The 27,845-nt window shown below is 43.2% G+C and overlaps 1 protein-coding gene across 1 annotated transcript; it reads right to left on the reverse strand.

Moving 5' to 3' along the window:
- DARS1 (aspartyl-tRNA synthetase 1) lies at positions 1-26,927 on the reverse strand. The gene is made up of 18 exons (XM_053470830.1): positions 26,769-26,927; positions 19,314-19,410; positions 18,366-18,395; positions 18,153-18,210; positions 17,239-17,331; positions 15,961-16,063; positions 10,237-10,339; positions 9,634-9,714; positions 9,134-9,193; positions 5,546-5,657; positions 5,229-5,363; positions 4,625-4,772; positions 2,673-2,819; positions 2,248-2,290; positions 2,034-2,114; positions 1,625-1,736; positions 705-776; positions 1-363 (listed from the first exon to the last, which is right to left on the reverse strand). The coding sequence occupies exons 1-18, from the start codon at positions 26,789-26,791 to the stop codon at positions 272-274; spliced, it is 1,590 nt and encodes a 529-aa protein (XP_053326805.1). The 5' UTR covers positions 26,792-26,927; the 3' UTR covers positions 1-271.
- Between the last annotated feature and the right edge of the window lie 918 nt (positions 26,928-27,845).

Consider the following 27,845-nt stretch of genomic DNA (forward strand, 5'->3'; position numbering starts at 1 on the left):
ATAATGTAACACTAGGTTTTATTCAATGTTTTTAAGACAAGCTGTCGGCCGTCACCGCCGCTATCTACGGCTCGTGTAGTTACCGTGTTATTATTGCGATTTATGGCAGGATTTACGGTTACAATGTTACGCTCCAAGCTTCTTTACCAAACATTAACGTTCTGTTAAAAACTATTGCACAGGGTGAGGTTATTTCCGTACAAAACATTACAGCAGATTCTGGGGTGACTGGCCGCTAGCGGGTGATTTCAGATCACAGCGAGAGGGTCGGTTACGGGGTCAGTCTCTTGGGGTCTCTCGGGAACATGGAAGTCTGACGGATATTGTGCAGACCCAGGTACAGCATGGTGACGCGCTCCAGACCTGTAACAGAGACAAGAACATGGGGAACTGGTCAATGGGGCCACTCTGGCCATAGGGGTTTATTCACTGTGGCTAGGGTTTGCAGCAGGGCTGCAGTTTCACCTTACAGACTTCTATGTGCAGGGTCTGATGGGATCGGCCCTGACCAGCCTTTGTGAATAAATCCCTATACAGAAACGTATTTACCAATCTGCCAATAACCCCGCGTGACAAAAGCCTTCAGAATAAGCGAACAGTAAATGAAAACAAGGCCAACGGTTCCATGCGCGTAAAAAAATGGTATCTTCAATAATCTGCCCGGCCACCTATCCGAGGAGCGGCGATAGAAGCCAGATACTCACCGATCCCGCCGCCAGCATGAGGAGGAGCTCCGAAACGGAAAGAGTCTATGTAAGCCTTGATTTTTTCCAGGTCTGGGGAAAAATGATGGAATTTTAAAAAGCACAACACTCTTGGGTCATAATCAAGCGGATTCTGTCACTTATCCCAAACCCTACATGCTACAAGCTCTATATACTGATACTTATAGATGCACATAGAGTTCAAAAGTTTGGGGTCACTTAGAAACGCCCATGTTATTGAAAGAAAAGCACATTTTATCCGTTAAAATAACATGAAATGGATCAGAAATCCAGCGCAGACGGGGTTAATGTTGTAAATAACTGTTGTCGCTGGAAACGGCTGATTTTTTATGGAATCTCTTCATAGGCGTACAGAGGCCCTTAATCACTCCCATCACTCCTGTGTTCCAATGGCCCTTATCACTCCCATCAATCCTGTGTTCCAATGACACGTTGGGTTCGCTCATCCAAGTTTAAAAGGCTAATTGATCGTTAGAAAACCCTTTTGTAATTATGTTACAGCCCAAAATGCCCTTATTTTCCATGAAAACAGCTCAGTGACCCCAAACTTTTGAACTGCACAGTGTATTTTAAAAATCCACCCTATGTGTATATTATGGGAGCAGCTACTGAATTTTGTGGGAGCTGCCCAACTATTCCTCCCCATTGCTGTATCTTGCCTGTTGTTAAGTTTCTGATTGTTGTTGATTGGTTCAGCAGCCTTTATAAGGATGGCGGGAGGAAAAAGGAACTTCAGGAAGAGACATTAATAACAATTTTTACAATGCTATTACCAGTTAGAAAGACAGAAAGCTGAATCGTGTGAGCTGCGAAGCCCCTCTATCGCCCTAATCTCTAAGATGCCCCCATTTGAAGTTACTTGCGTGCGAGGCGTACAGTAACGTGCTTGTTTTGCTTACCGATTCCATGGTGCTGCGCTCTTTCCGTAAGCAGCTGCGCATCGTGAACTCTCTGAGCCCCGGACAAGATTTCCTCCCCTCTCATAAACATGTCATAGGAGTTGGAGTATTTCTAAACGGAAACGCCGCATTTTAGATTCCGACGCTTATAAAAGTGAGCATGGCTGTTCCATTAAACAAAGGATAACTAAAAGAAGGTGGTAGATACTTGGTGGTAGAGTCCCAGCAGAAGTGGTAGGATTTAACACAGTAAAGGGATTTAAACATGCATGGGATAGGCATATAGGCGTTTATAAGACGAGGCCAACGACTGGTTATAATTTGAGTCTTTACAGCAGGGAAAAGGGGCGACTAGGTGGGTCCAATTCTGCTGGCGAATTCTGTGTTTTATACAATATACCGTACTCACCGGGTTCTGAGGATCCGGCATTGTATAGAAGGGTCTCACGGCCAGAGGGTACTTATCCAGGATGTAGAAATCTGTATCGTACTGAGAAGACAGCAGAAAACAACGTGTCACATTCAGTATAAAAATAAATACATCTCAGATTAATGTAATGAATGGTTCCTTCTTCGCTGCCGCGCGGCTTTATGCTCCTTCATTCATGCACTTAGAAATTTACCTTCTCTTTGACCAGACGCCCCAGAAGTTTCTCATTAGGAGTGCTGGAAAAAAATGCAAAGGGCAGGAGAAGTCAACTTAAAAACATTTAAAAGGTTTCCCTGCAAGAAGAGCAGATCTGACCCTGGGTGATCTACAGTAAAGTGCAGTAATCTTGGTTCCTACGCAGACTATACTGGTTCATGTAACATCTGATGTCCATTACTCCATCGTATAAAGTTTATCCATCCCTAGTGGTGACCATTGGTGACTTAGCACGGCCTGCAATCACCTCGCCTTTAGGTTATCTTTCTAAAAGCTGTCTAGATGGACTGAGACATCTACTGATCTAGACTGGCCCGGGGTGAAAAGAGCTGCTATATACACCAGAGCCATATTAAACCCCAATGTGGCAGAGAGATATAATGATTAACGAGGGTGAAGAACCTAAGGTCTTCTTCATCGCCCATCTCCACGCCAGCTTCCCGTAGCATCGCCACTCCTTCCGTGTACTCCAGCCGCAGCGTGGGCTCCAGGAATTTGAACGGTTCGCTGGGGAACTGCTTGCCCACCGTCTGAATTTCCGTCTGGAACCTGGAGCGAAGAAAAAAAGAGAAAAGAAAAAAAAGAGAGTCAACATTTTACTTTTCGGTAAAACTGCTGATACGTCAAATCTGAGTAAAGATGCTGACTCGCAAAACTACCGAGCTGACTTTGTAGCGGAAGAACCATATCAGTAAATTATTTGGCAATGTATCTAACCGGCGTCTTAGCCCCGTGCTCAATATACCTGCTGGCAAAACCGGACATTATCTTATCAGAAAACATCAAACAGAAAGATGTGGGGATCCTGACACTTCACAAGGACCACGCGGTACTTTATTACAAAATATAAATCCACGTATTAAATCAACGGAACGTCACGGGTGTAACAACGAGAAGCCAGGTTCTGATGAAGAAACGTGGCTGGATCATGACGAGGCCGCTCTAAACTTAATTACTTTTTGGAATCTTCCCGATCAGCCCAAACCGGACCAAGTTCTAAAGACTTCTCTACCCCAGTGTATTGTCCCCAATTATTGTATTTGCTCGGTTACGAGATGAACCCCCCAAACTTTAGATCTTAATGAAAGAAAAAAAAAAGAAAAAGCCTGAATATAAGATGACCCTATTAGAAAAAAAAATCAACACCACTGTGGCTTCTCCACCGACTGCTTCTGTGTCTTTGTCTCCATTTTCGCAGCCCCGCTTCTTCTTCTTTTCCTTCTTTTTGTCCTTCTGTCCTCTTTTTCCTCGTTATCAGCTCCGGTATCCCGGTACTTCCACCAAAGGGCGGGGACTCTGTGCATACCCTCTCCCCCAATTAAAGAAAAGGGGCTGTCCCGTGGTGTGTGTCGAGGCTCCGCCCTTTTGCGGAAGTACTCCAAGAGGCCAGAATATTGCAGACGGATTTGTGGAGAAACAAGTGTTTCTGGACGTCTCTTTCTCCGTGAATCCGTGCGGCAGTACTTTGTCCTCTTGGAGTACTTCTAAGCGGCACACTACACGGGAACAGCCTCTCCCCGATTCATCCAATCGGGGACAGGGAATGGGCAGAGGCTCCGCCCTTTTGCTGAAGCACCTGGATGACGGAGCGGATAGAGGGGAGAATTGGATGCAGAAAGAAGACAGAATAACAAGAGGAGAGGAGGCGAGATAAGCTGACCATATATTAGATTTTATTTTTTTTTGTTTTTTAACAGTTTGCATTATGTTTCTTTCATTTAACGAGAGTTATTATATTTACTGAAATTTAGATTTTTTGTGGATAAGCTAAAACTTAGCCAGCAATGCATGAGTGTGATCAGTAGAGGGCGCTGCTGTATTAGATTAAAAATGGCTGGAGATGGCAACGGAGATTTTAAAAACGTTCAAACCTCTCAGAAGTTTGGGTTCATGAAAGGGACAGAACTGTGCAAAATGCAATCATTTTCCACTGCCTTATAATGGTCTTTGTGATGTTTATGGCAACTGGTATTTTTCGAGTCAGAAATATCTAAAATAAATAAATAAATAAAAACAAATTAACTACAATCTACCTTTATTAAAAATGTCCATATTATATACGAGAGAACCGAAGGAATAGAACAATTAACACTGAATACAGAGCATCTTTCACTCTGATCCCAAGAGCATGCAGTTAATATGTTGTCACACCAGCGATAATTGGAATTCAGTTTTCTAAAAAGGTGATAACGTTATTTTATCTGCATTTACAGACGGTCCCAAGAGCAACAAAACTATTTGAGAGAGAGAGAGGCGAGATACGGGAACTCCAGTAACCGTATGGTTTTAACGAATTATGTTATGTGCCAATACATTAGCGACTGCCCCAGCCAGTGCAAAAACCCCGTCCTTACCTCTCCTGAAGGCCTTTGAATATCTGAACCATGGTGTCTGCGATCTCATCCACCACCTCGTGGTAGTGGTAATTGAACGCCATCTCAATATCCAGGCCGACGAACTCGGTCAGATGCCGGTGGGTGTTGGAGTCTTCAGCTCGGAACACTAATAAAAAGAAACAAGGTGCTAAAGATCTCACGGCCATCTACAGGAGCAACACTCGCCCCACCTTCCGATACCGGAACACATTATTACCCCAAATATTGCTGACCGGGGTATATATACTGTAGCCTGCAACTGTCAATGAATAAATTAGTACTTATGTCTACATGGCGTACCTTTATCTGATCAAGTTAACGTTTTGCTTCACTTTGTGTGCACGCAAAATGCTATTTTCTATTTTTTTGGGCCATAATTCTAATTATCAAAAAGGTATTGATTTGTCCCCATAGGGTCGTCTTATATTCCGGCATTTTCTTTTTTCTTTTAATGAGATCCAACGGTTTGGTGGTCCTCTTATAATCGAGTGAATACAGTATATCGCTCTACAAAGACTTCGCCATTGTGATGTTGGCCGTCCCGCTCATGATACGGAGTTACCGATAAACACGTATTCCTTACCTGGCCCGATGCAGAAAACCTTCTCGAAGTCGGCACAGATGCACATCTGCTTATACAGCTGCGGGGACTGCGCCAGATACGCGCTGCTTTTAAAGTACGAAACGGTGAACACGTTGGCGCCTCCTTCGCTGGCGGCTGCGGAAAGACATACATCAATCATTTATAGTCAAGTGTTCTAGAAGCTCTGCGACCGCTCGGGCTCATCTTTGACGCAGGAGCCTCAAGTAGAGAAAAGATACGGAAGCCAGCAGAATTTATCACTGATTTAAATGAGATTACGGCCAGCCAGGGCCTGCGTAACGGGACAGGACCCCTACCTGAAATTATTTTGGGGGTCTGAATCTCCACGAAACCTTTTTTTGCAAGAGTTTCTCGGAAAAGCTGACAGATTCCCGACTGGAGGCCGAACACGGCTTGGCTGGTAGACGTCTGCGGAGGTAAAACAAGGGGATTAAACGTCTGAAACTCAAAGAGGGAAGTAATCTCTCCCCGTCATAAAGTTGCTCCTGTGTTCCAATGGCCCTTTGTCACTCCCATCACTCCTGTGTTCCAAGGGCCCTTTATCACTCCCATCACTCCTGTGTTCCAATGGCCCTTTGTCACTCCCATCACTCCTGTGTTCCAAGGGCCCTTTATCACTCCCATCACTCCTGTGTTCCAATGGCCCTTTATCACTCCCATCACTCCTGTGTTCCAATGGCCCTTTATCACTCCCATCACTCCTGTGTTCCAACGGTCCTTTATCACTCCCATCACTCCTGTGTTCCAATGGCCCTTTATCACTCCCATCCCTCCTGTGTTCCAATGGCACGTTGTGTTCGGTGATCCAAGTTTAAGTTTAAAAGGCTAATCGATCATTAGAAACCCTTTTGCAATTATAGTTACAGCCCGAATTTTCCATGAAAACAGCTGAGTGACCCCAAACTTTTGAACTGTCAAGCATGTCAATGGCAGTAGCTGCTTCACTATAGGTTCTCGATGGACCCCGATTGCCGGGTTAAGAAACTAAACCCAGCGCACACCTGGCATACCAATGACGTACGCAACGGCGAGTGAAGCAAACGCCATACGATGCTCCTAATGAAACTCAAACACTTTACTTCCGCCGATATCACCGGCATTAATGTCACATAAATAAATATTCTCGGTTTCTATAAACCAGGCATGTTCGAGAAACGTGGTTTGAGTATTGAAAGCTCTTCCTATTCAAATGTTATTCTCTAACACCGGTGTGACTTCAAACTAAAACTACAAAACCCCCCAAAAGATCAAACAGTGGGATCCCTAATATTTGTGGCTAACTGGCTAATACGTTAATTAAACTAGGAAGTTACTCTCCACCTGCAGCATAGTCCTTGGATTTCATTCCATGTATTAATCTCTCTGCGCGGGGCGTTAACAGCTACGTAAACTTTATTGAACGATTACAGTTAGTAAACTTTTTATAACAACAAAATTTGCCAACTTTGTTAATTCGTACGAATGTCTGAAAACGAGGAGGAACCCTCGGCGAAAAAAAATGAAAATACAGAGCATTAGAGAGTTTGAGAATAGAAGAAGCCCCCCAATTACATCCGAACCGAAAGGGCAGGAAAGGAAATTTATTTTCCGAATGCAAATGGACGATTGGCACGGATCGTTTTTGGTCGCCGTCTAATAGTAAAAGGCAAGAATCTGAAATAAACTCAAAGAGAAACAACTATGGGTTTGTCGGTGGCACTGTGTCTTTAAACAGCATTATTCTTTAAGCAATCTGTAGGAGACATTTGTTTACTATGTGATCAGACAGTCATGCAGGCGGTCTCACCTCCTGGCTTAAAATGCGTCAGAGAACATACTAACTTCCTCCTTCCCCCCCCCCCCATCTGGTGTTTTAATGGTGACTGGGGTTTCTAACCACAAATTAATCAACTTTTATCTCATCAAAACAACTGATGTAAGCGGCCGATCTCAGAGAAGTACAGAACGCGTTAGACTGGCAAAAAAAAAAATGAGCCAAAACAAAAACAGATATTTTTAGATGTTCTAGAACGCTCAGATAACGACAGCGAACAGATACGGGCAGAGAAAATACATTGTAGTCATAAAAATACACAAAGTGTAAAACTAGCAAATCAGAGCGCGGTAAGAAGAACTCGTCGTATGGTCAGAGCGGTTAGTTGTGGTTCACCAGCTGAAGCCACTTTCCATAAACCCGACCATCAAGAGGGTCATTAAAAAAGAAAACCACCGACACGGGGTAAATTTAAGCAGAGCTTCATCATATACTACATTTATCACTGTCCTAGTACATTTCATTTTTAATATCTTATTTATATAACGCACTTCTTACAGTCCAGACATCCCAAAGGGAGGCTGACAAAACTGGAACTGACGGACTAAGACATTTTGGAAAGGGGGCCTTGGCTGGGGAGCTTACAATCTTTATGTTACAGCTCTATACATTAATAAATGTAACTGTTAAAATAATATATATATATATATATATATATATACACACACATATGTATATATATTAAAAGCGATTTTATGTGTATACCAAATGTACCAATGTCCTGTTCTCAGGATCTGCATGATTATTCCCCCTCATTATCTTATCTCAGTAGAAAATTATTATTAAGCCAATATTGTGTTTTTCTCTTCGTTAAAATAGATTTGTACATACAAAATAAAACATTTTCAGGGTTCTAGTGCTCGCCTGTCATCCCTTTGCGAGTGTATAAGCCAACGTCTGTCTTGGATACACAAAGCACTTTGGGATCTCCGTTTGACCTCCGTGTACAATAAGAGGAAGCGGGGTCCGCGCTTGTTTGTTACCTGACCCACGTGAACGGCGGAAATAACCGAGGGGACGCTCTCTATTTGCACGCGGAGCACTCGAGATGCTTCTTGCATATTCTAAATACCAGCTAAAGACGAGACCCAGAGACATTCATACACTTGAGCTTCCCTGGTTCACACCGATGTTAGGAGCTGTGAAAACGTACGCTGGGGAAGCGAGCCTCTTGGCAGATGTTGAATGCACCGGAGCATAACAATGCTTCAAAGGAACTTGCGTTCAGGAAAAATATACATTTATTTTTTAGCACGTGCAAATAATAGCGGGCCTTTCTTCCTGTTTACTTAGATACCTGCAAGTGTTCTCACAGTTGTGGGATCAAATCATTGTCCATTCTTCAAAGACGTGCAAAAATCTACTATTGTTTCCATTTTTTTTTTATAATTTATCTAAATACAAGCATTAAGGTGAAAGAACAATATGATTTCCTTTCCCTTGGTTTTAACTCTTTACAGATGAGGATGATAAGTTTTGGTTTCTTTAACACTTGATCTCACATGCTTTGCCAATAAAGTTGGTTGATTCTCCATCCCCTTTCCTCTCTAAGGGGTATACACATTAGTAAACTGGAGCTGGGAGGGGGCGGAGCAGGGTCAACCATGCCTGGGGCGTGGCCTGCTTCAGGCTGGCAGGAGAAGCACACAGCCATAGCGGGAAGTGGGTGGGGCTAAGATGAGTAGGTGGGGCCAAACATCAACCTCACCCATCTACCTGCCCCCGGAGGCATTGCAATCATCTGCTACAAAGGAGCCTCCGGGGCAGACAGTTCCCAAGTATGTCCATAAAGAAGATGAAAGTGACTTAAAGGGTAAAATTAGAATTTAGTCTGTGGAACCATTAGATAGTTTGCCCTACTGATGGGTATTTAAAAGAATAATGCTTCCTCTGTACAGGTGCAACGCTGATTCCCTGCTAACCTGAAATAAAATCTTGCAGCGGACAAGAAAGCGTTCCGAAGCCGGCTGCCATTCCTCGACTTTTAAAAAAATGCACCTGGACGTTCCTGTCTGCCGGCCGTCAAAAACAACACAGGAAGCTTGGATTTTGCACGGGGCGAGATTCTTACCCGTAAATCAATGACTCTATTGTCCAGCCGTGTATCCTGGTTAACAGTTGCCCTTCCATCCTGATAATGTAAAAAAAAAAACACAATACACAATCACAAAGGACCCCACAAAACCACCAAATAAACATCATGGACATGGTTTTAACTGAATGTTAACGTTTGAGGTCTGACATTAACTCTTCAAGTGAAATGCACCTGTCATCCAAAGACAACGTGGGTACATTGTATAGCGCAAAATATTTGGTCTATACACTGTTTCAGCCCAAGCCATAGGAAGTATATAGGGACAGCCCCTTTAATTTATCCAGGTATATGGGACAACCTGTGTAGAGTTTATCAAACCCCCTTTTCAAAGCCATCAGCACATATCTCCGAAGTGTCCCTCTTTAGTAGGGACAGTCCCAGCGTGGCACCCCAAAGTAATGCATTTAGCAGACAATTTAAAGCGCATTTCTGTAATCAGGGCGGATGGGAACCGTTTAGGTTAACAATATTCACACCTCTTCTCCTTCGGTTTCGGGCCGCATGGCGTCCTCCAGCTGCAGCGGGAGACGAGGCTCAGCCGCACTGATCACATAGATCTGAAAGAAAGACGGGACAGGAATAGATGTGTCGGAAACAGACTGTCGTCGTCAACAGGTGTCTGCGGAGGCAACTAACTGAAAACGCGTCAGAGAGAACAGCGCTGCGAGACATAGAGGACCAGTGCCTTTAAATCGCTATGTTTTCACAAACTAAGATACAGAATTAGCTTCTTTAGATTTTGTATTTAGAAAAACATGAAATAAAAATTGGCAAGACTTCTTGGAGGGCAATTAAAGAAGACCTCCAGCTCTCCTGGCTCCAGAGGGACTCGATGGGGAATCCTTTGGTGTTGGGCATACACAAGTCAACCATTACGGCGGCTTCTACTGACAATCCTCTTGTGTCTCCCATTAGAGTTCTCTACCACTACAGAACTTTTGAACGTAGGGCTAAGTCGGCTGTACTGGGCTCTCTCGTTTTCCCTTCCATATTGACTACAATCTCACGAGAGGCTACAGTGAGTTCACACTCAGCCCGATAAGCCGCGTTGTGTGCCAAGGTCCGCAGGGCGCTCTCACCCTCTCAATGTGCAGCTCCACGTCTTGCTGGGTACAGCTCTCGATCTTCTGATCCACCTTGCGTACAATGCCTTCCACATCGACAATGCTTTCCTTGGTGATGCTTTCAGAAGAGAGAAAAAAAAAAAAAGGAACATTAACAATTGAACATTTATTAAAAGGAATACATCTGCTTCGCGTTCCACATACAGGACGGTGTCAAGGTCTAGAGGCTAAAAAGCAGCGACCATAATCCTAAAAAAATACTTTTGTAAGTCCACATTGTTATGTGATCCACTGCTTATGACCCGTTTACCCATTGTACAGCACTATGGAATATGATGGCGCTATACAAATTAGTAATAATGGATGAGAAACAGTGTTCTGATGGGTTATCCGTTGGGGCGCTATCTGAAAATCACTGTTTATGGAATGCGGTTCTCCCTCGCATTTCCCTTTAGTCTCCCGGACATGACCTCTTGTTCTAAAAATCTGTTTGCAGTCGCTGGAGTACCTTAAATGCCCCCAAACCGAGGATTTAAAGGTCCCTGTTTGGAGACATAAACACAAGAAGCAGAAGTCACCTCTCTTGGGAGAGGCAAGGAACATGGTATTTCTGTACCCCCGCAGCCCACCCTAATTCTATTCCCATAACGTGCTGTAATATATGTTTATAACATAACAGATTATGATCTAAGGCACAAAGCAAAGACAGGCTGGGATGCCTGGCAACTTCCCGGAGATGCTGGCCACAGGGCTCGGTTTCCATGCCGGAGCCAGGGATGGGTGGAGGAGACGTTATGTTGGTTTAATACCCCTACTGCCCCATGTGAGATCAAACGTCTGCCCCGAAACCAGCTTTCAAGCGAGGAGCCTCCGGGGCAGATCCAGAGCTACCTCCCAGGTATGTACAGTGATGTTCCGTTGTAAAAGATCCCGGCGATCCCGTCTGAAGAAGGAACGTCTGACTACTGAGGTTCCTAACGCCTGATTATCTCACATCTTCAATATGTTGGCCGGCTACAGGCCGCTACAGACGGCTCACCAGACTATCAGACTATCTCATTTTAAGCATCATTAGGAGATCTGGGGAATCCCTTTACAAAAAGGTAGCTTGCCAAGGCAGGGGTGCAGTAACCTACATGGTGCCCACAGCCCTTATGATGTATAGAAAGGGTTAACCCGATCCTTCAGCACAAACAATAGTGTCAGATAATGACATAAAGGTGAAAGCGATAAGGATATTTCACAAGCAAAACGAGAAGTACGCGCTGCCTTTGTTGTTCAATGACGATTTCTTCATGCCGTTTGACACAACACCCGTCTAATCAGACGTGACAGACAGGACTGCGGTGGGCTCGGATCCGTGAGAAAGTGAACGGACAGATAAAGGACTTAAAGGGAACCCCAACTGCTTTCCCTCCAAACCTTCCTATACCATCATAACTCACTTAACACCAGAGCGGAAGCTTCTGCGCAACGAGACGGCAAGTAACATTTACACTCAGCGTAACAAAACGCGAGAATCGTACAGAGACAACTGAAATAAAATATAAGAACATAAGAAGCATTCAGCCCAGGAGCAATATGCCTATCCAATGCATGTTTAATTTCCCTCACCAACTCCGCTGGGCGGCTGTTCTACCCATCTACCACCCTCTCAAGTAAAACTTCCCTACATTCCATCTAAGCCTCTCTAGTTTTAGATTACGGCCTCTTGTTCTAACATTTCTCCTTCTTTGAAACAAACCTCCCTTTTTTAAATCCCTTTATGAATGTTTCTATCCCACCTCCCTCATTTATCATTTTCATTGACCAGCCTCCTCCGATCTCACTCCAGATTTTTATTTTAATCCATAAAGCATGAAAAATGTCTACATTGTGTCTTTCTTTCATTAATGTGATTTTTGTGGCGTGTGTTCAATTGTGAGTTAAGTGATTCTAATACAATTTAAAAAGCAGACTTATCGCCATAGCAACCGACAGAATGGTTTGTTTCCTGTAACATATATAACACTTTTCAAGCCCCATTGATTATTATAGTGGGTTTATAGAGTTCCTTAAGCTCCTTAAAGCAGCAAAATATTCTGCAAAGATTCTTTATTCTTACCCAGAATTCCAAGTAGGTTTAAAAGGCTGCAGCTCGAGTAAAGCCTCCCGTTCCACTAACGCTACGAGACATTGCTGCATGTTCTGCGTTCTAAAATGTGATGGTTTTGCAAATTTTTTTTTAATTAAATTATTTGAGAGAAATAAATAAAATAAAAAAAAATACATTTTTTTTTGCTAGTGTGCAAGTATTTAAAACACTATATATTTTACATTCCAGATCTCTCCATCTCCCTGGCCAAACCCATGAACGGGAGCAGCAAAATAGCCTCGGAGCCAACGAGCAATGAAAACAAACACCGAAGATGTGTATCTGAGAAGACGCGGGAGGTCGGGCCCCGCAGACCTACGGGGTGGGTTCTGATCTGGGACCACCGGAATAACGAAAGTTTATAAAAGTAAAAGTTACTAATTGCCGTTTCTGCTGCAGGAAATAGGCAGCGACGGGCAGGGTAACCTAAAACTTTATATTACTACACAGAAGTATTTACTGTATCGCAGTACAATCATTTACATTTACACTGGGTTTGGCAAGATGCACCTCGTTAACCCTTTGGATACTCAAAGGGACCCAACTTCGCATTCATAACAAACGTAAAAGAAAAAAAATCCTTGTAAAAATGTAAAAAAAAATAAACTTAAAAGTTTGTTACTTTTTCATTTACTGATCACGTGGTCAAACAAATGATTGCATGGAATAAGGTTTTGGCGGAACACAGGCCATAATATTATATCGGTCTCCCGATTCATCTTTTGAAATCTTGCTGAGCTGTTATTTTCTTTTATTTAAGAATTCCCTCGGCGCTTCTTCCAGTCCCTCCATTCAAAGGGTCTGACAAAACTAGCACTGACCAAAAGCACTTTAATGGGCATTCTCCGTTGGTGAGACGGCCTCCCTTTAAAGGCCGCTTGTGGCATTATATGAACGTATCACACTCGGAAAGTTAGGTACTTTTAAACGTATGTGTTTTACGCTGTATGAGTAACCGGGGTGAAAACTTTCCGCGGTTACCATTCGGCTGTTTTGAGGTTTAAGGAACTCTTGTGACATTATGATAATTGTTGTTCTCGCTTGTCTTCACAAACCCGCCGCTGTTGCCATCACCGATCACGGCGTCCATTTCACTTTCAACTTTTTACTCGTCATCGCAGAGGATAAGAAGTGAAATCTGCGCAAAGCTATTAATTAAAAACGCTAAATGTGGGGCATTGCTGGTTGAAAGCAACGTGGCAAGGAAGAAATCCCCCCCCCCCGTGACTCATTCTGTGATAGAATCAGCCCAAAAAATGCCCCTGAAATTCAGGCTTCTGGGAAATTGCTGCAAACTGACAAGAAGCCGATTTGAATTCCAATTAAAACAATGACATTAAGGTGTTTTAAACGAGAGCATTATTCTACATAACCGTTTGACTACATTGATTTTAGACAAAAACAGAAAAAAAACCCCAAAAACAGACAAGGAAAAACAAACACGTCACGAGTCTAAGTGTGGTGGTGGGGGGAGCTTTGTCTTAAATTAGAGGAAACATCTTGACCTATATGACTCAAAAGGAGATCTCGGCAGCGTTTCCAAACAAAAAAAAAAGTTTGAAAACCTTCTATTTGGACCCAGCTAGACTTTAACTTGTTGCACGCTGACAGTACCGAGCATAATCGTAAATAAATCAAACATTTAATAATTAAATAATAATAGATTGTAAGCTCTTTGAGCAGGGTCCACCTCACCTGTTGTTTCTGTATGTCATCTTATGTTACATACTAATTTTTATGTCCTGGCTACCCTTTGTACAGCGCTGTGGAATTAAATAATATATAAATGAAATAATAGAATCAATAGGATTTCATTCAATCTACAAATAGACAAGTCCTTCGTCATTAAGATGTTGTGGCCCTAAACGAGTCATTTAAACTGATCTTTTGAAAACATTTTGGACCATCAAGCAGGGCTTCTAATTATAATTCATGACCACTTGAATGGGACTTGTTTGATGATTGTGACATAGCTATCAACGTTCTTCGGGATATATTGAAGATCACCGTAGTCCAGGGCTTGACAGACCACAGAAAGTTATATATCTGCCTTTCCTGCACCAAAACTGAACGCAGCCACTGGATTTCTACAGAATTTAACCTCTCTCCATGAAGCTGCAGCGTCCCAAAGGGCTGCCGGACTACAATTCCCATGATGCTGCTCAACAGCTGGGCGCGCTGGGCACCCGGGTACTAAGGGATGTTTTAGGGAAGCCTCACTTACTAAAAATATATAAGAAGTGACTCATCCTAAATCTCTCATTTCGAGTCATTCTAAAGATAGAACGTCCCTGAGCTTCAAGAGACTAAACATCTATTACATCTATTAGTGTCTCTTCCTCATCTCATCTCCTAGCTTTAGAATAACAGCCTACGGAGGCTCTTGGGGATAAAGGAAAGGAAAACTATCAGGAAATGTAACATATAGAATCATTGTTACGGATGGAGAGAATAATAACAACAACAATATCGCTTATTGTGTAACACCCCAGGTATATTGCAGAATGTAGAATAAATGTAGCTATGGTGACAACTTAAACTTATCTTCTGTCCAAGCTGACATGCGTGTTTATAAAATGTATTGTTTCATAGCAGAAACACATATTTACTAAGAAATCGACGGCTAAGCTGCTTTGAAACAAGAGTCTCTGTCCAAATGATAATTTGCATCAAAGAGAAATGGTGGATATGGAGTGAATACTGCAATTTTTGTTTGGCTTGGCTGGCAGGCTTTTGTGTTAATAGCACAGAAGGGATCAAGGGGTGCTGTTCACCCCAAAACATGATGCAAAGGGGTAACGGTATTGTGCCTTATTACCAGTCATAAAAAAAACATTAAAGGGACACCCCCACCATAGAAGAATGTATACTAAATATATAAGCCGCCAATCAGTGGCAAGAAAGCACTCCTATTAATATCAATGGGAGCGCTTTCTGAACGGACCCCCTCCTGCATCATTCGCCTTGCCACCAATGGGACGGAGCAGAACACATCTCCCGCACGCCTAGGGGTGGTGAAAGGGGCAAATGCATATGGGGGATTCATAATTTGCAAAATGGATAGCACAAAGACTTAAAGGGACTTCTATCATTTGACGCCTGGAGTGTCCCTTTAACCCGGCTGGTTTTCCCTCCTCTGGTGCAGCTCCTCAGGCTTTACGGTTTCTCTGGTGCCCATCGGGAAGCCCCCCGACCCGTTCCGCGCACGCTATCCTTACAAAATATTTAGAGGTTGCAGGGAATGGATAAAACATGGCAGATTTCCATACGCACAAAGCCCTTGAGCCCCCCAAATCTGCCAGGGACCCCAGGCCTTTTGTCCTGCAGTTGAAAGCAGTGCGACCGGTTGCCGGAGAGCCCGTCGCTTCAACGCGTCCCAATGAATTTCCAGGCCTGGCCTCCGTTTTTTTAATCTTTTGTGAACCCCAATGCGTTCAGGGCGATTGCAAAGTGACATTTTTAAACAAGCGTGTTTTTTTTTTTCTTTCCTCCTTCTTCTTAAATAAACGGAGCATTGAGGAGAATGTGTGAAAGCAGCCCCAGCCCCTGCAGACTGGGTTCCCACCATTGTTTACTCTGACAACAGGATATAATTGCTTACTTACTTGGCAGCGAACTTAACCATCTGTTTGCTTGCGCGGTCTCCCACAGCCACGAGCGCCTGGACGTTAAACTGCTGCTGACGCAGGACTAGAAAACACTGCTTTCCTGAATGGGGAGGAAACAAAGTGCAGGTGCATTATACACTTGTTCAGCCTGGCGTGCTGCGTCGCTGATTATTTTATGGCTGCTTGTACTAACAAACAAAAACAAGAGCCGTAAATAACGCGGGTTTAACCGGCACTGACGGAGCGGCTGTGTGCGCTCGGCCGCAGAGCATTAAACCGGGAACACAATGGGCGATATACTCCATTACATTCACATTAAGGTCAACGTCGTGTGGTTAACCTTTATGAGGCTGGTGGATCAGCCAAGCGATTTATACAAATCAGAAGCAATAACCCAATAAGCGTTACGTTTTAGAACCGTCCCCGACACCTGGAGAGGCCGTTAGAACATTTTGATGGGGGGGGGGGTTTTTTAGAACGTGCACATCGTTCATATTTAAATCAGGGTCGTAAACGTTATGATAATCAATAAAAGCATCCGATGTGGAAAGAACGAACCTCTTCTAGTGCCGCGCGACTCCTGGTGGACTCCGAAGTGAGTTCTGGTGATTATTACTGGGCCAGGTTTGGGTCAATAAAGCTACAGGATATTTGTTAAAAAGGCTTTAGGTGGAACGCCATTGTTAACCTTTTCAGTGCCAGAGGGGTCATTCATACAATGTGCATACCTTCTTGTAAACACTTTCCCCTATTATTTCCCCATATCCCAAACAATAGAGGTTTTGCCCCATATATATATATATATATATATATATATATATATATATATATATTACATTTTTCCATTAATAGTGGCAAGATCTGCAGAGATGTTTGTTGCTTGCGTTTAGACTCCGGCAGACAGATTTGTAAGACAATGGTTTCCTGGGTTGTCCTGAGACAATGTTTATTTTGAAAGCCGAAAATAACGTGACATTTTGAAAACTAGCCCCACGCCCCAAGACTGGCACTAATTCTATATGCTCACATACACACCAATGCCAATGCCATACTCGCCACAACACAACACACATGTAAGATACACACTCACTATACACACACAGCAGACAGACTGTAGCACTACACACATTGACTCTGACACTACAGTATACACACAGTATTCCTGTCCCGATGGCCACCGGGTTCGTCGAGAACTGCTATAGAGCCCGCCGTGTATTTTCCGACAAGTACCCAATTGCCTTATTTGTTTGTGATTTCTGCAGTCATGTGACTTACCCTTGGCTCGGCTGGTGTGAACCCTGGCTCGGACCCACACAACCTCATCAGCCTTCTGTACAGTCAGGTCCTTCACTTTCACCAAGACCCGATCTGTAAGGCGTGAAGAGAAGAATACACTTTAGGAACATTTAATTAACACAAAGGAATACGCACTTCATAGCTTGCAGAAACAAAACTGACTACCGGCTAACATTTAAAAAAATAAATAAATAAATAAACCCCTTACAGTGTTATTACTACAGATGCAGCGGCTGAACTTTGTTTTATTATTTAGTTTATTTAATGGAAAATAGACATAAGAAAATAAAAAACAGTGAGGAGGTGGCAAGGTGAGGTTTGCAGAAGTGATAAACTCCACCAGCACTTAAGGGCGCCCGTCACATGGTTTTAGGTCGAACGGTTTCTCTGTTATTTAGCACACTTTTAACTTCCCACACGTTTTTCTGCAGAACAGGACTTTGGGGGCGACAAACAGATCACGGAAACTTTCACTTAAAGGACTACGAAACGGAAAGTCAAGAGAACCTCTCCTGATGAAGAAGCTTCGAAGTAGACGCAGTTGGAACGGGGCAGAAATACCGTTCATGTCTTATACCCAACGCAGAGATACAGCCTTTGCCTCCATGGGGAAAAAGGTTATAAGAAGACACCGCAATGGAGGAGGTTTCTGCCCTCTCGCTGTTTGAGACTTGGAGACAAAGGCTGGAGCGTTAAAAATAAATAATAATATAATAGCCGGGGAGCCAGCCTGGCTGAAGGTTAGGGTCCAGCATGGTCCAGCACTGCACAAACCTTTAGTTCTGGGAGATGATGGAGCTATGTGCCGCTAGTTGGGGATATCACGCATCGAGTGATATACAATATACAATACAATCAGAACTATCAGTACCCCACTCTCACACCAATCTTACCTGGTTTATCTTGTGACTGGATCATGGTGGAGACACCATATCTATCTTTGGCAAAGTCCTGGTTAAAAAAACAAAAACAAATGATCAATTAAACACGGCATTTAAACGCTACAAGCTAGACCAAAAAGTCTAGAGCTGAATTTTAGTACGACAGTACTAGGGAATTTTAAAAAGCACAAAGGATCATAATCACGAAGACGTGCGGATACTCGCCTCTTCTTCTTCTCCTTGCTGTTCCGCAGCCTAAAAGATAAACAAAAAAAAACAAAGGTTATCCTATAACGCGTAGAAAAGTGCAACATATTTCATTGCCCAAATAGTTAAATATTATTACCAAAAGGAACCTTTTTTTTTAATATTTTTTTAATTATAGACTAATCTTGCCCTGACCCATTGCAATGATTCAGCGGTGATCATCATCAGGTATCTACTCATCGGATAACTTCCGGGTTACACGTTCCTGAAAGAATTCAGCACAGTACTTACACCGATGCCAACAAAGATGTGTATTTACCAAGCTGAGAGGTGACTCCGCTACGTATTATAAAGGTCCATGACCAACGAAAGGTTCCTTGAAAGCCATCACACCAACTTAACTATACATTATACAGGGCCCTTCTTGCAGGACAAGCTCACCAAGACTGACCTTTTGTAATGCATAGTGATAGCTGGAAGTATAATGTTCTTATGTCTTGTGGTCCCATCTAACATCCAATGAGCATTCTGCTCTCCCATTAAACATAACGCTCTATACGTTGTCCCAATACATGTTGAACGACAAGTAGTGCGTTATCAGATCGGCTGCACAGAGAGGGATCTCGGATGCAGGTGACCCTGGGTCTGTTTACTTAATTGTAGCAGGGACACAGCGGCCGTTATCGAGTCCCTGCAATAATAGTGCAGCGTGAAACGTGTTTGTTGATGAATAATGTACAGCGGACACCTTCCATTTATACAGGGCCAAAAGAATAACCCGCTAATGCATTGTCTGGAGCTTCTCAATGAAAACACACCACTACCGCTGATTTAAGGGGGCTTATCAGTTACATTGTGAAGCTTGAAACAATGCTTGGGGTTCCTAAGTGCGGTTTTTTTTGTTGAGCGCCATTTTTTTAACCTAATGCCAGTGGCTAAAACAACACGGCCGAGCGCAGCACTGACCAACTTGGCCTGCTTCTCTGCCTTCTTAGCGGCTTTCTCGGCTTCCTTCTGTTGTTTCTTGAGAGCTTTCTTTGACTGGGCCTGGTCCTCGGCCGTACTGGAAGAACAAAAAACAAACAAACCAGAATGAATAGTCAGACCCCGTCAGTAAATATGATTTTAAGAGTTGACCTTGTCACTTCCACTTCTATTTATTAAACTTCCTACAGGAAGTTTTTAGTTAATGGGAAACGCAGGTCCCATTCATAGCATCAGGGGTGCGCTTATTCCCTTTGTCTTACAAAATAAGCTCTCTTTTAAAAGCAACAAAACACTCGATGAATAGACCCCCCCCCCGATGTCCAGAAAATAAAAACAGGAAATTTCTGGGGAAACGAGGTTGGAAATAACAAGTTTGGGATGTATCTTTTAACGCGTATATCAAACACCAAATGAAACGTATCCTTTTTTCAATGAGGACAATAAATGGCTAATGTGAACCGGACAGAGGTATTAGTGACCCTAGCATTGTCCTGGGAAGCACTTGATGACCTGCAATGGGAACATGAACATGTCCGCTTCGCTTTACACAGGCGAACGGTGGATGATTTAATGATCACCACCATGATGGAAGGTTTTCCAGGGCACCATTATAGAGACGGCTATACAGGATCTATCCCAATAATCAGGCATTCATGGCAAGGCATGCGCGTCATCGTACGTTGGTGCCCAATGTGAATCGTATAATTGCACATCTCAAAAACCACGGCAAACATCCCGGATCCACAGAGAAAGCTCATGTTATGGGTCTTAACGCCCAGGAGCGCACACATTCATGTACAGTTACAAAGCAGAAAGGAAGATTTCTAGATTGTAAGCTCCTTTGCGCAGAGCCCTCCTTAACTTCTAGTTCTCTGAGTCCAAATTGATACGTGATGTACTACTTGTTGTGTTCTGTTTACTACAGCGCTGAGGAATATGATGGCGCTATATAAATCAATAAATTAATAATAAATAATATTAATTATGGTGGCCCCAGCACCCAAAATCTCCATGCTAATACCCCACGCCAGAGGAGAGGCTCCCCCCCCCCAAAAGTGAAGAATCGGACCGCAGGACGATACAAACACAGGAACACCGAGATCAGGACGACGCAGACAAAAGCACTTTATAGAGGAAACGCTCCTGAGAACAGCAGCGGAGACAAAATCCCATAATTCAGGGAAAAAAAAAAAAAAAAAAAGAACAATTACAGTAGCAGGTGTCATTCGCAAAACATGAAAGGACTGACTCACGCAGGCACCTGCCTGAAGTTTGGTGAGCAGGAGGACCGGGCAACGCTGTGAATCACACTAAATAATGCCATTTATTCATCCTCAGGCACGCGGGGCTGACGGCAAACACGCTGTATTTTTAGGATTAAACAGAAAAACAACAACAAAGAAACGCGCTCGTCATGGAGGAAATTTCAGCGAACAATAACATGCTGGGAGTTTGGGACGATTGGCTCGGCATAAACATTGTTAACTCCGGCATTGGGTCCATCCGCGTAGAGTTTAAATATATGCACAGATGTTTACGCTAACGTTCAGAAGTTTGGGGTCACTGTAACATAATTACAAAAAGGGTTTTCTGAAGATCAATTAGCCTTTTAAACTTAAACTTGGATCAGCGAACCCAACGTGCCATTGGAACACAGAAGTGATGGGAGTGATAAAGGGCCATTGGAACACAGGAGTGATGGGAGTGATAAAGGGCCATTGGAACACAGGAGTGATGGGAGTGATAAAGGGCCATTGGAACAAAGGGGCGATGGGAGTGATAAAGGGCCATTGGAACACAGGAGTGATGGGAGTGATAAAGGGCCTCTGTGCACCTATGAAGAGATTCCATTAAAAAATCAACCGTTACCAGCTACAATAGTCAGTTACAACATTAACCCCGTCTGCTCTGGATTTCTGATCCAGTTCACGTTATTTTAATGGACATTTGCTCCCCCCCCCAAAACAAGGAAAGTTCTAAGTGACCCCAAACTTTTGAATGGTAGAACAGATCTTCTAAAAGGTTATCAAAGCCCCGCTGAAGTCACATGTGGTCCTGCCGACGTCACGGGACACACGCCATTTTTGGCAACGCCGCTCTGGGGACCTGGAGTTTCCCCGCGGTGACCCGGACCTGGAGTCTCGGGGTTTGGCCCGGGGTATGCCAATAAGGCAGAATGGGCAGATCAGATGCAGCGAATATTTGACATCACGTTATCTGTACCTACAGTAAACAACCTTCACAGCTCCTGTATGCCGCATGAATAAACGAATGGACCACACAATGCCACGGGGCGATCCATCTCCCTGGAGCTCGACAGGTTTATTAATCTTGGGTAGTTTAAAACACTTTTTAAAGCCAAAAAGGGAAAGACGGGAACCTTTGTGTCTGGTGGGGTCTGGTGTTCAATGCAATGCCTTCGCGGCGACCCGAAGACCGGCGAGGACAATGTATCGCTATAGGAATGTTTCTAAATACGCTCTGGCATTCTATTGTTTAAGGGCAGGGCGGCCCAATTACAGGCCGGATGGTGCCATTTCTATAGCCCCTGAATACTGGGAACCTTGATAGGCTTTATTATGCTTTGTTTTAATGAGATCGGATCTAGCAGCACATGAAATTAAATCTTTATCCCCACCCCATAAAAGAGTTGCTCACCAGCCCTGGCTTGATCACTTCAAGGCTGGTTCTACAATGAAAGGGTTAAAAGGCCATTTTTTTTGTCTTAAATATTGTACAATCAGTTTTGTCTCAAAATAGAATGAAGTCGTAACGTCTTTATTTTGCCAGCTTTATAATCTGCATCTCAACCTAATTTAAGTTTAAACAGCAGGCAAAACGGGCAGACCAGAGGGGGCCGAATTGGGCCGATCTGCTGTCAGATTCTGTGGACCTGGTGCCTTTATACACATTACATACCATTAATTTACTGAGCGACAGTGGGTTCTGTAGTGCTATGACAATTGGGGGGGGCTGAAAATTAATAACAACGGGTACAGAAAGAGAAGACGCCCTTGCTCTTGGGAGCTTACAATCTATTTTACGGTCAAAATCAAGACAATCGTATCCCACCAGGTCATACAATCATTCGGGGACGATGCAGCGGCGCGGAATCCTTCGGTAATTCAAAAGAAGGTCTCAACTTTTCATGAATATGACAGAGAAAATGAAAGATTAACATAAATAGCAAACAGACGAGAGGGGAACAATCGGGGCCCTAAAAACATCCCTGACAGAATGTCAGCAGCGAGACGTCAGCCATTTGCATAAGAATGAAGCTGGGCGGCCATTATTCCTTTCCGTCAATCGAAGCTGTCTGGGAACATGCATTCGGGACAAAAGGGAATGATGTTCCGTGGGTGAGCGCTTTGGATGTGATCTGCGCCACATGCTGCCCCTTAAATCATCAGAAACTTTTCTCTCCAATGCATGACCTTCAGGTAGCCGAGCCAACAATAGCCGTGTCTTCCTGGCTCCAGGGAGATTGAAAGTGTCCATTAGGAGATTAAAAATATAATTTAGGGCCACATCTGGAAGCGGGCGAGAATGGACCAGCAGAAATGCGTGGAACTTGGCTTTTCCCAGCGTGTGGAATGGAGCCGCATCTTCCCCGTCACTCAGCGACCATTTATTATTCAAAGGCTTCAAGGTCTCCATGCTTTATCTTGGATAACCTTCCATTTCTGAGTTCCCCGATCATAAAGGAAACAGCTTAATTGAATCAAGTCAAATATTCGGCTGTCACCAAACGCCATCTGTACAGCGGGAACGTTCCCATCTGTACTTGACTTCTGATCGTCCAAACTCCCAGGAGAACAATGCGAGAGACATTATACACGCAATATACACGTCTGTGGATAATGTATAGGGGCTTTTAACTGATCACGTCTATTTAATAGTACATTTTTAATTAATTCCATCAAAACAAGTAATGAAATGTCCTATTTATAACGCGAGAATGCAGTTTTCCGGAGCTGCTGATGACAAATTAGGACAATCCGTGTCCTTTTAGGGGTTAACTGTCCCTTTAAAGGGGTTAAGATTATTTCTAGAAGAACATCAGCTGACGTTTTGTTGTGTGTACCAAGTGCTAAGGTTGTAACTGACAGCGACAGATGCAAACTTGGCCGCTGAGATCCCTGAAGATTCTTCTTTCAGACTGTAAGCTCTTCTGTACAGCTCGCTCTATTCCCTGTAGAATGCCGGCACACTATAGGCATATAAAACTATATAATCTCCTCCAATTTATGACCTTTACCAGCAAAGAAGGCTTAAAGCAGACAAGTCCAAGAGCATGAGGACAACTGTAAAAACATGGACTACCTAAGGTCAACAACATAAAGCATGTGGAAGAAGTTGGACGCGGCTAAATCACTGCTGCGATCGCTGTCTGGGTGAAACATTATTACTGCGTTACTGCTACAATGTGTCATCTTTATACTGTATTTGCTCGATTAAAAGGTCGTCTTTTATTCAGACCTCAGATCTGCCAAATCAGCCCCCCCCATAATGCATAGTGAAGTTGGGGACTTCAAATCGCAATTCTCTGGCAGACTGAATTAATTCCACAGAAGAAGCTCATTAGCTCTGCCATTGCTTTTTTTCTGGTTTACAGCATTAAACCGGTGATAGTTCCCCTACCGATTATACAGCCATAAAATTACCAACGATGAGAAATGTATTTATGCAAATTAGCTAAAATACCAGTAATTCAATAGGAATGCCCCAAATTATACCAGGTTTCCATGGTATCCTGTAACACAAGCACAGATTAACATAAGCAAAGCCCCATAAGAAAGCCATCTTATCTGTATGCCAGCAGGAGCGGCAATCTTAAAGGGGCAGTTCCACCGATACCTTTATAAGCAAATGCGGCATTAGAAAGCCCAAACCCTTCCCGGAATCGTGTAAAACTCTGTCTCATTCATTTTTCAGAGGATACTTAATTGCCTCGAGACACAGAAGCACAAAGGCCGTTGCCGCAGAAGCCGAGAAGACTCCTAAAAACTTTCATTGTGATCAAAACCTTACGAAGAAAGAATAAAATGACAATGCTAACTATTGGCCGGTCTAAGCACCTTTTATTCATTGAATAAAAGTAATGTTTTATCTTTCTGTCTCAGAGTGGATTCAATTCAAATCAAATGATCTTTTGTTGCTAATAAACATTTATTTAGATATTAAGAAATCTATATAAATTAAATCATTTTGGGCACAGTCTACAAATTAAAAGCATGGATGACAAAGGACATATGGTTCGGGTCCATTTACCTTTATCTTGCGTTAATTGTTATACAAGCCAACGGGAAGATTATTTACTATTTTAATTTAGATTCACTTAAAACAAACCAGTATGTTGGTTGTTAAAGATTTTTATGTTAATCACTAAATCTGAAAAACATAATTGATAAATTGTGCCAAAACAACCACACAGATGATTATAAGGAATAATCATATGCATACACATAAGGCGGGTTTAAATACATATATATTGTTTATATATACATATATACAGTACATATCTATTACCAAGGAAGGGATTAAAAATCTATAGATCCAGATTAGGCACAGAGCGCCAGGTAATTTGGGATCCACATTCAACTGGGTGATGTACGGATGTTTTCATTGATAATTTTAACTTAAACTGCCCTTTTCATTCTAAATTCGAATCCCCACCGTCTATCAAGCTGAAAGCAAAGGGCCCGATGCTAATTTGCACAATAAGACTATCTGTATCGAATGGAGATTGGATCCAAAGTTTAACCGCAACAGAAGTCGGGCCGGTTTGGCAGGACTGGTGAAATCCGACCAGGATGGTGACTACACCAAAGCCACTATTCTCTTTTTAGTTAATAGCCCAGACAGACAAGTTTGCTCTTTTCAAGGGTCACAAAGGCAGACTGTGCCCTTCTCTTGAACAGTAATTGGACTGGCCCAATGTTTATTGTCCTTCATGGGGCGAGCTCTGGAATGTACAGGGCGGAGGGGGACCAATGTCAAATCCGCATAATCTGTCAGATCTTCGAAGACAACAAAGACTTGCCGAGAAGTGGCCTTGCGGTAAGAGCGCTGGCCTCTGAGCGATACCAAAGGCCAGCTGCAATTCAATGCGACCACAATCAAGTCACCAACTCCGAAGGCCATATGCAGCACCGTCTGAGAGGCAGCCATTCATCAAACACACGCGGCTCTATCCCAACTAATGGGGCTTCATAGAAGAGCTGTCAAGCTATTCGGGCCATACAATAAATGGTTTTAATAAATAAAGCTATGTTTGTTTCACTGACCCCGTCTCCCTGACAAACGAGTATTGCTTCAATTAGTAATGCGGTTCAATAACGTACCCAGTGTTTCCCTGCGTCAGACATCTGCGCATGCACATACACAACATCCCTATGACTAGATACAAATGTACCAAAAACTAATTTTCTGTGAAAGGGCAGTTCTGTTGTTAGGTGGGAGCAGCAGAGCGATCAGCAGGGATACTTCACCAGTTTCCATGGCGACTGTTGCACCTTTAGAACTTTGCCCCTTAGAAAAGATCTTCGTAAATGGCATGCCCCATGGCAGGCAACGCACTGATTTGAAAGGTTGTATCATTTTGCCTGTTTAAAAATGTCACTATATTCTGCAACATTGTTACAAGGAAATAAATAAACATATAAGCAACAGGACAAAGGAGCAACATATTCTGATTTCAACCTGTATCTGTACAAAACCCATGCAATACACGCAAAGTAGTGAACACGCATCCCGTGTTCATGTCTACAGTGGCACATGTACATTTCTTGCTGTTAATTTACACACCCATGCTAAGTATGTAGTATGACAGCAGGGCTAGCATAGTGAGGCATGATGCAATCACCCACGTCTGCCCAGATGGGATAGTGCAGACACAGCGAACATGCTAAGGAACCAGCCATTAGCGTGTAATTTAAAACCACCGCCCTCAACGCACTTTTTTAAAATATCATGTTCAATGGCAGAAGGACGCTTCAGAGGGGCACTCCAGGCCTGTCTGATTTAATGCAGACTTTCTACATAGATTGGATGAAATAAATCAGGGGTAAAAGGAAAATTCTGAAAGCGCATGGGCAATCCACAGGTCAAATTATTGAAATGAACTGTAAATATGTTTGCATTAAAATGTCAAAAGTGCACGAACATCCCTAAAAGATGGACTCTGTAGGTATAATATTAGAGTGTGCTGTCCCTTTAAGAAACAGCTGGACATTGGGTTTCCAGAAGTTTTTATTAATTCTTTGTGGGGGCAGGGTGCACCCAGATCACTGTGGGGGTTGTTTATTATAGTTACCATGGCCACAGAGGGGCAGGTTAAGGGCTTTACCCTATTTAACCCTTGCCTGCCAGCAGCACCTGACAGGCATGGCGGTGCAGACAGTAAGGGGTTAACCCCGGTCCCTCCTCGCCTACCCTTTGTTCTCCTCCTTTGTCATGGCGGAACGAGATGGACGGGTCACCTCTAGCACGGACAGATGTCACCGTGTCGGCAGCACAACCTCGGCTGCACGCAGTCAGCAACGTGCAAAAGAAGAGGAAGAAGGGGAAGCTATTCGGCGCAACACGCACTGAACAGACGAGCGGTGCGCGGCAATAAGGCTCCGGTCAGGAACGCGGAACGCTTTCCTGAGTTCCGCATCTACTTCCTTCTATACTCCACATGGCTGAGGTGAGAGAGGCGGGATTGTCGTGATATAATACCGCTGGGCGATATAATGGAATTTACATTTAGATTTATTAGCCATACCATTCACACTGTATAGAAATCAGCGTTATAAAAAGAGAAATTCTGAAGCAAAGTTTGAAAAGTGGCGTGGTGTCATTACCATAGCAACCAATTAACTCGATGCATTCCATTGGATGCCTATACTTGATGATAAGAGCACATTTAAAAAAACCCAACATTGCACAAGAATTACTCTTGTTAGGGTTACTATAAAAATACTATTACTGCTTTTGATCCCATAGCATCATACTTTAACTAATATATTCTATTGGCCTGAGTGGTGCTCTAAATAACATATTATTGGGGCCTGTGTCAGGGTTTGGCATGGGTCCCAATCCTGGGGTGAATGTACATTTTTGGGGTCAATACAGTCAGGCACTAGCTCCTTTATATTCTACTTTAATCATATTTGAGCATCCCACATGGTGCTCACTGCTATATCACAGCTGAAATCCCTGGTTGAATACAGGTGACCACATTCAGAATATCTTTCTGCCCCAACGAGTCATGCTTCTTATAAGGACCATTATTGGAATCATTTCCCTCAGCAAATCGCTGCTGTATAATCCCTGTGTGATGATTGCTGGTGTCCGGTGGTCGTCTGCTGTCATGTCCATCCAGGCTTTAGCATCCCTGGGTGTTGGAATACGCTATTAAGGTCCACATAGCCGAGGTAGAACAAACCGACATCTATTCCTAAGGAAATAACAAAAGAGAGGGTGACTGGATTAAAAAAAGAAAAAAAATGATGGTGAGAAAGGAGA

Source organism: Spea bombifrons, chromosome 7 (genome assembly GCF_027358695.1).
Source record: "Spea bombifrons isolate aSpeBom1 chromosome 7, aSpeBom1.2.pri, whole genome shotgun sequence".
NCBI lineage: Eukaryota > Metazoa > Chordata > Amphibia > Anura > Pelobatidae > Spea > Spea bombifrons.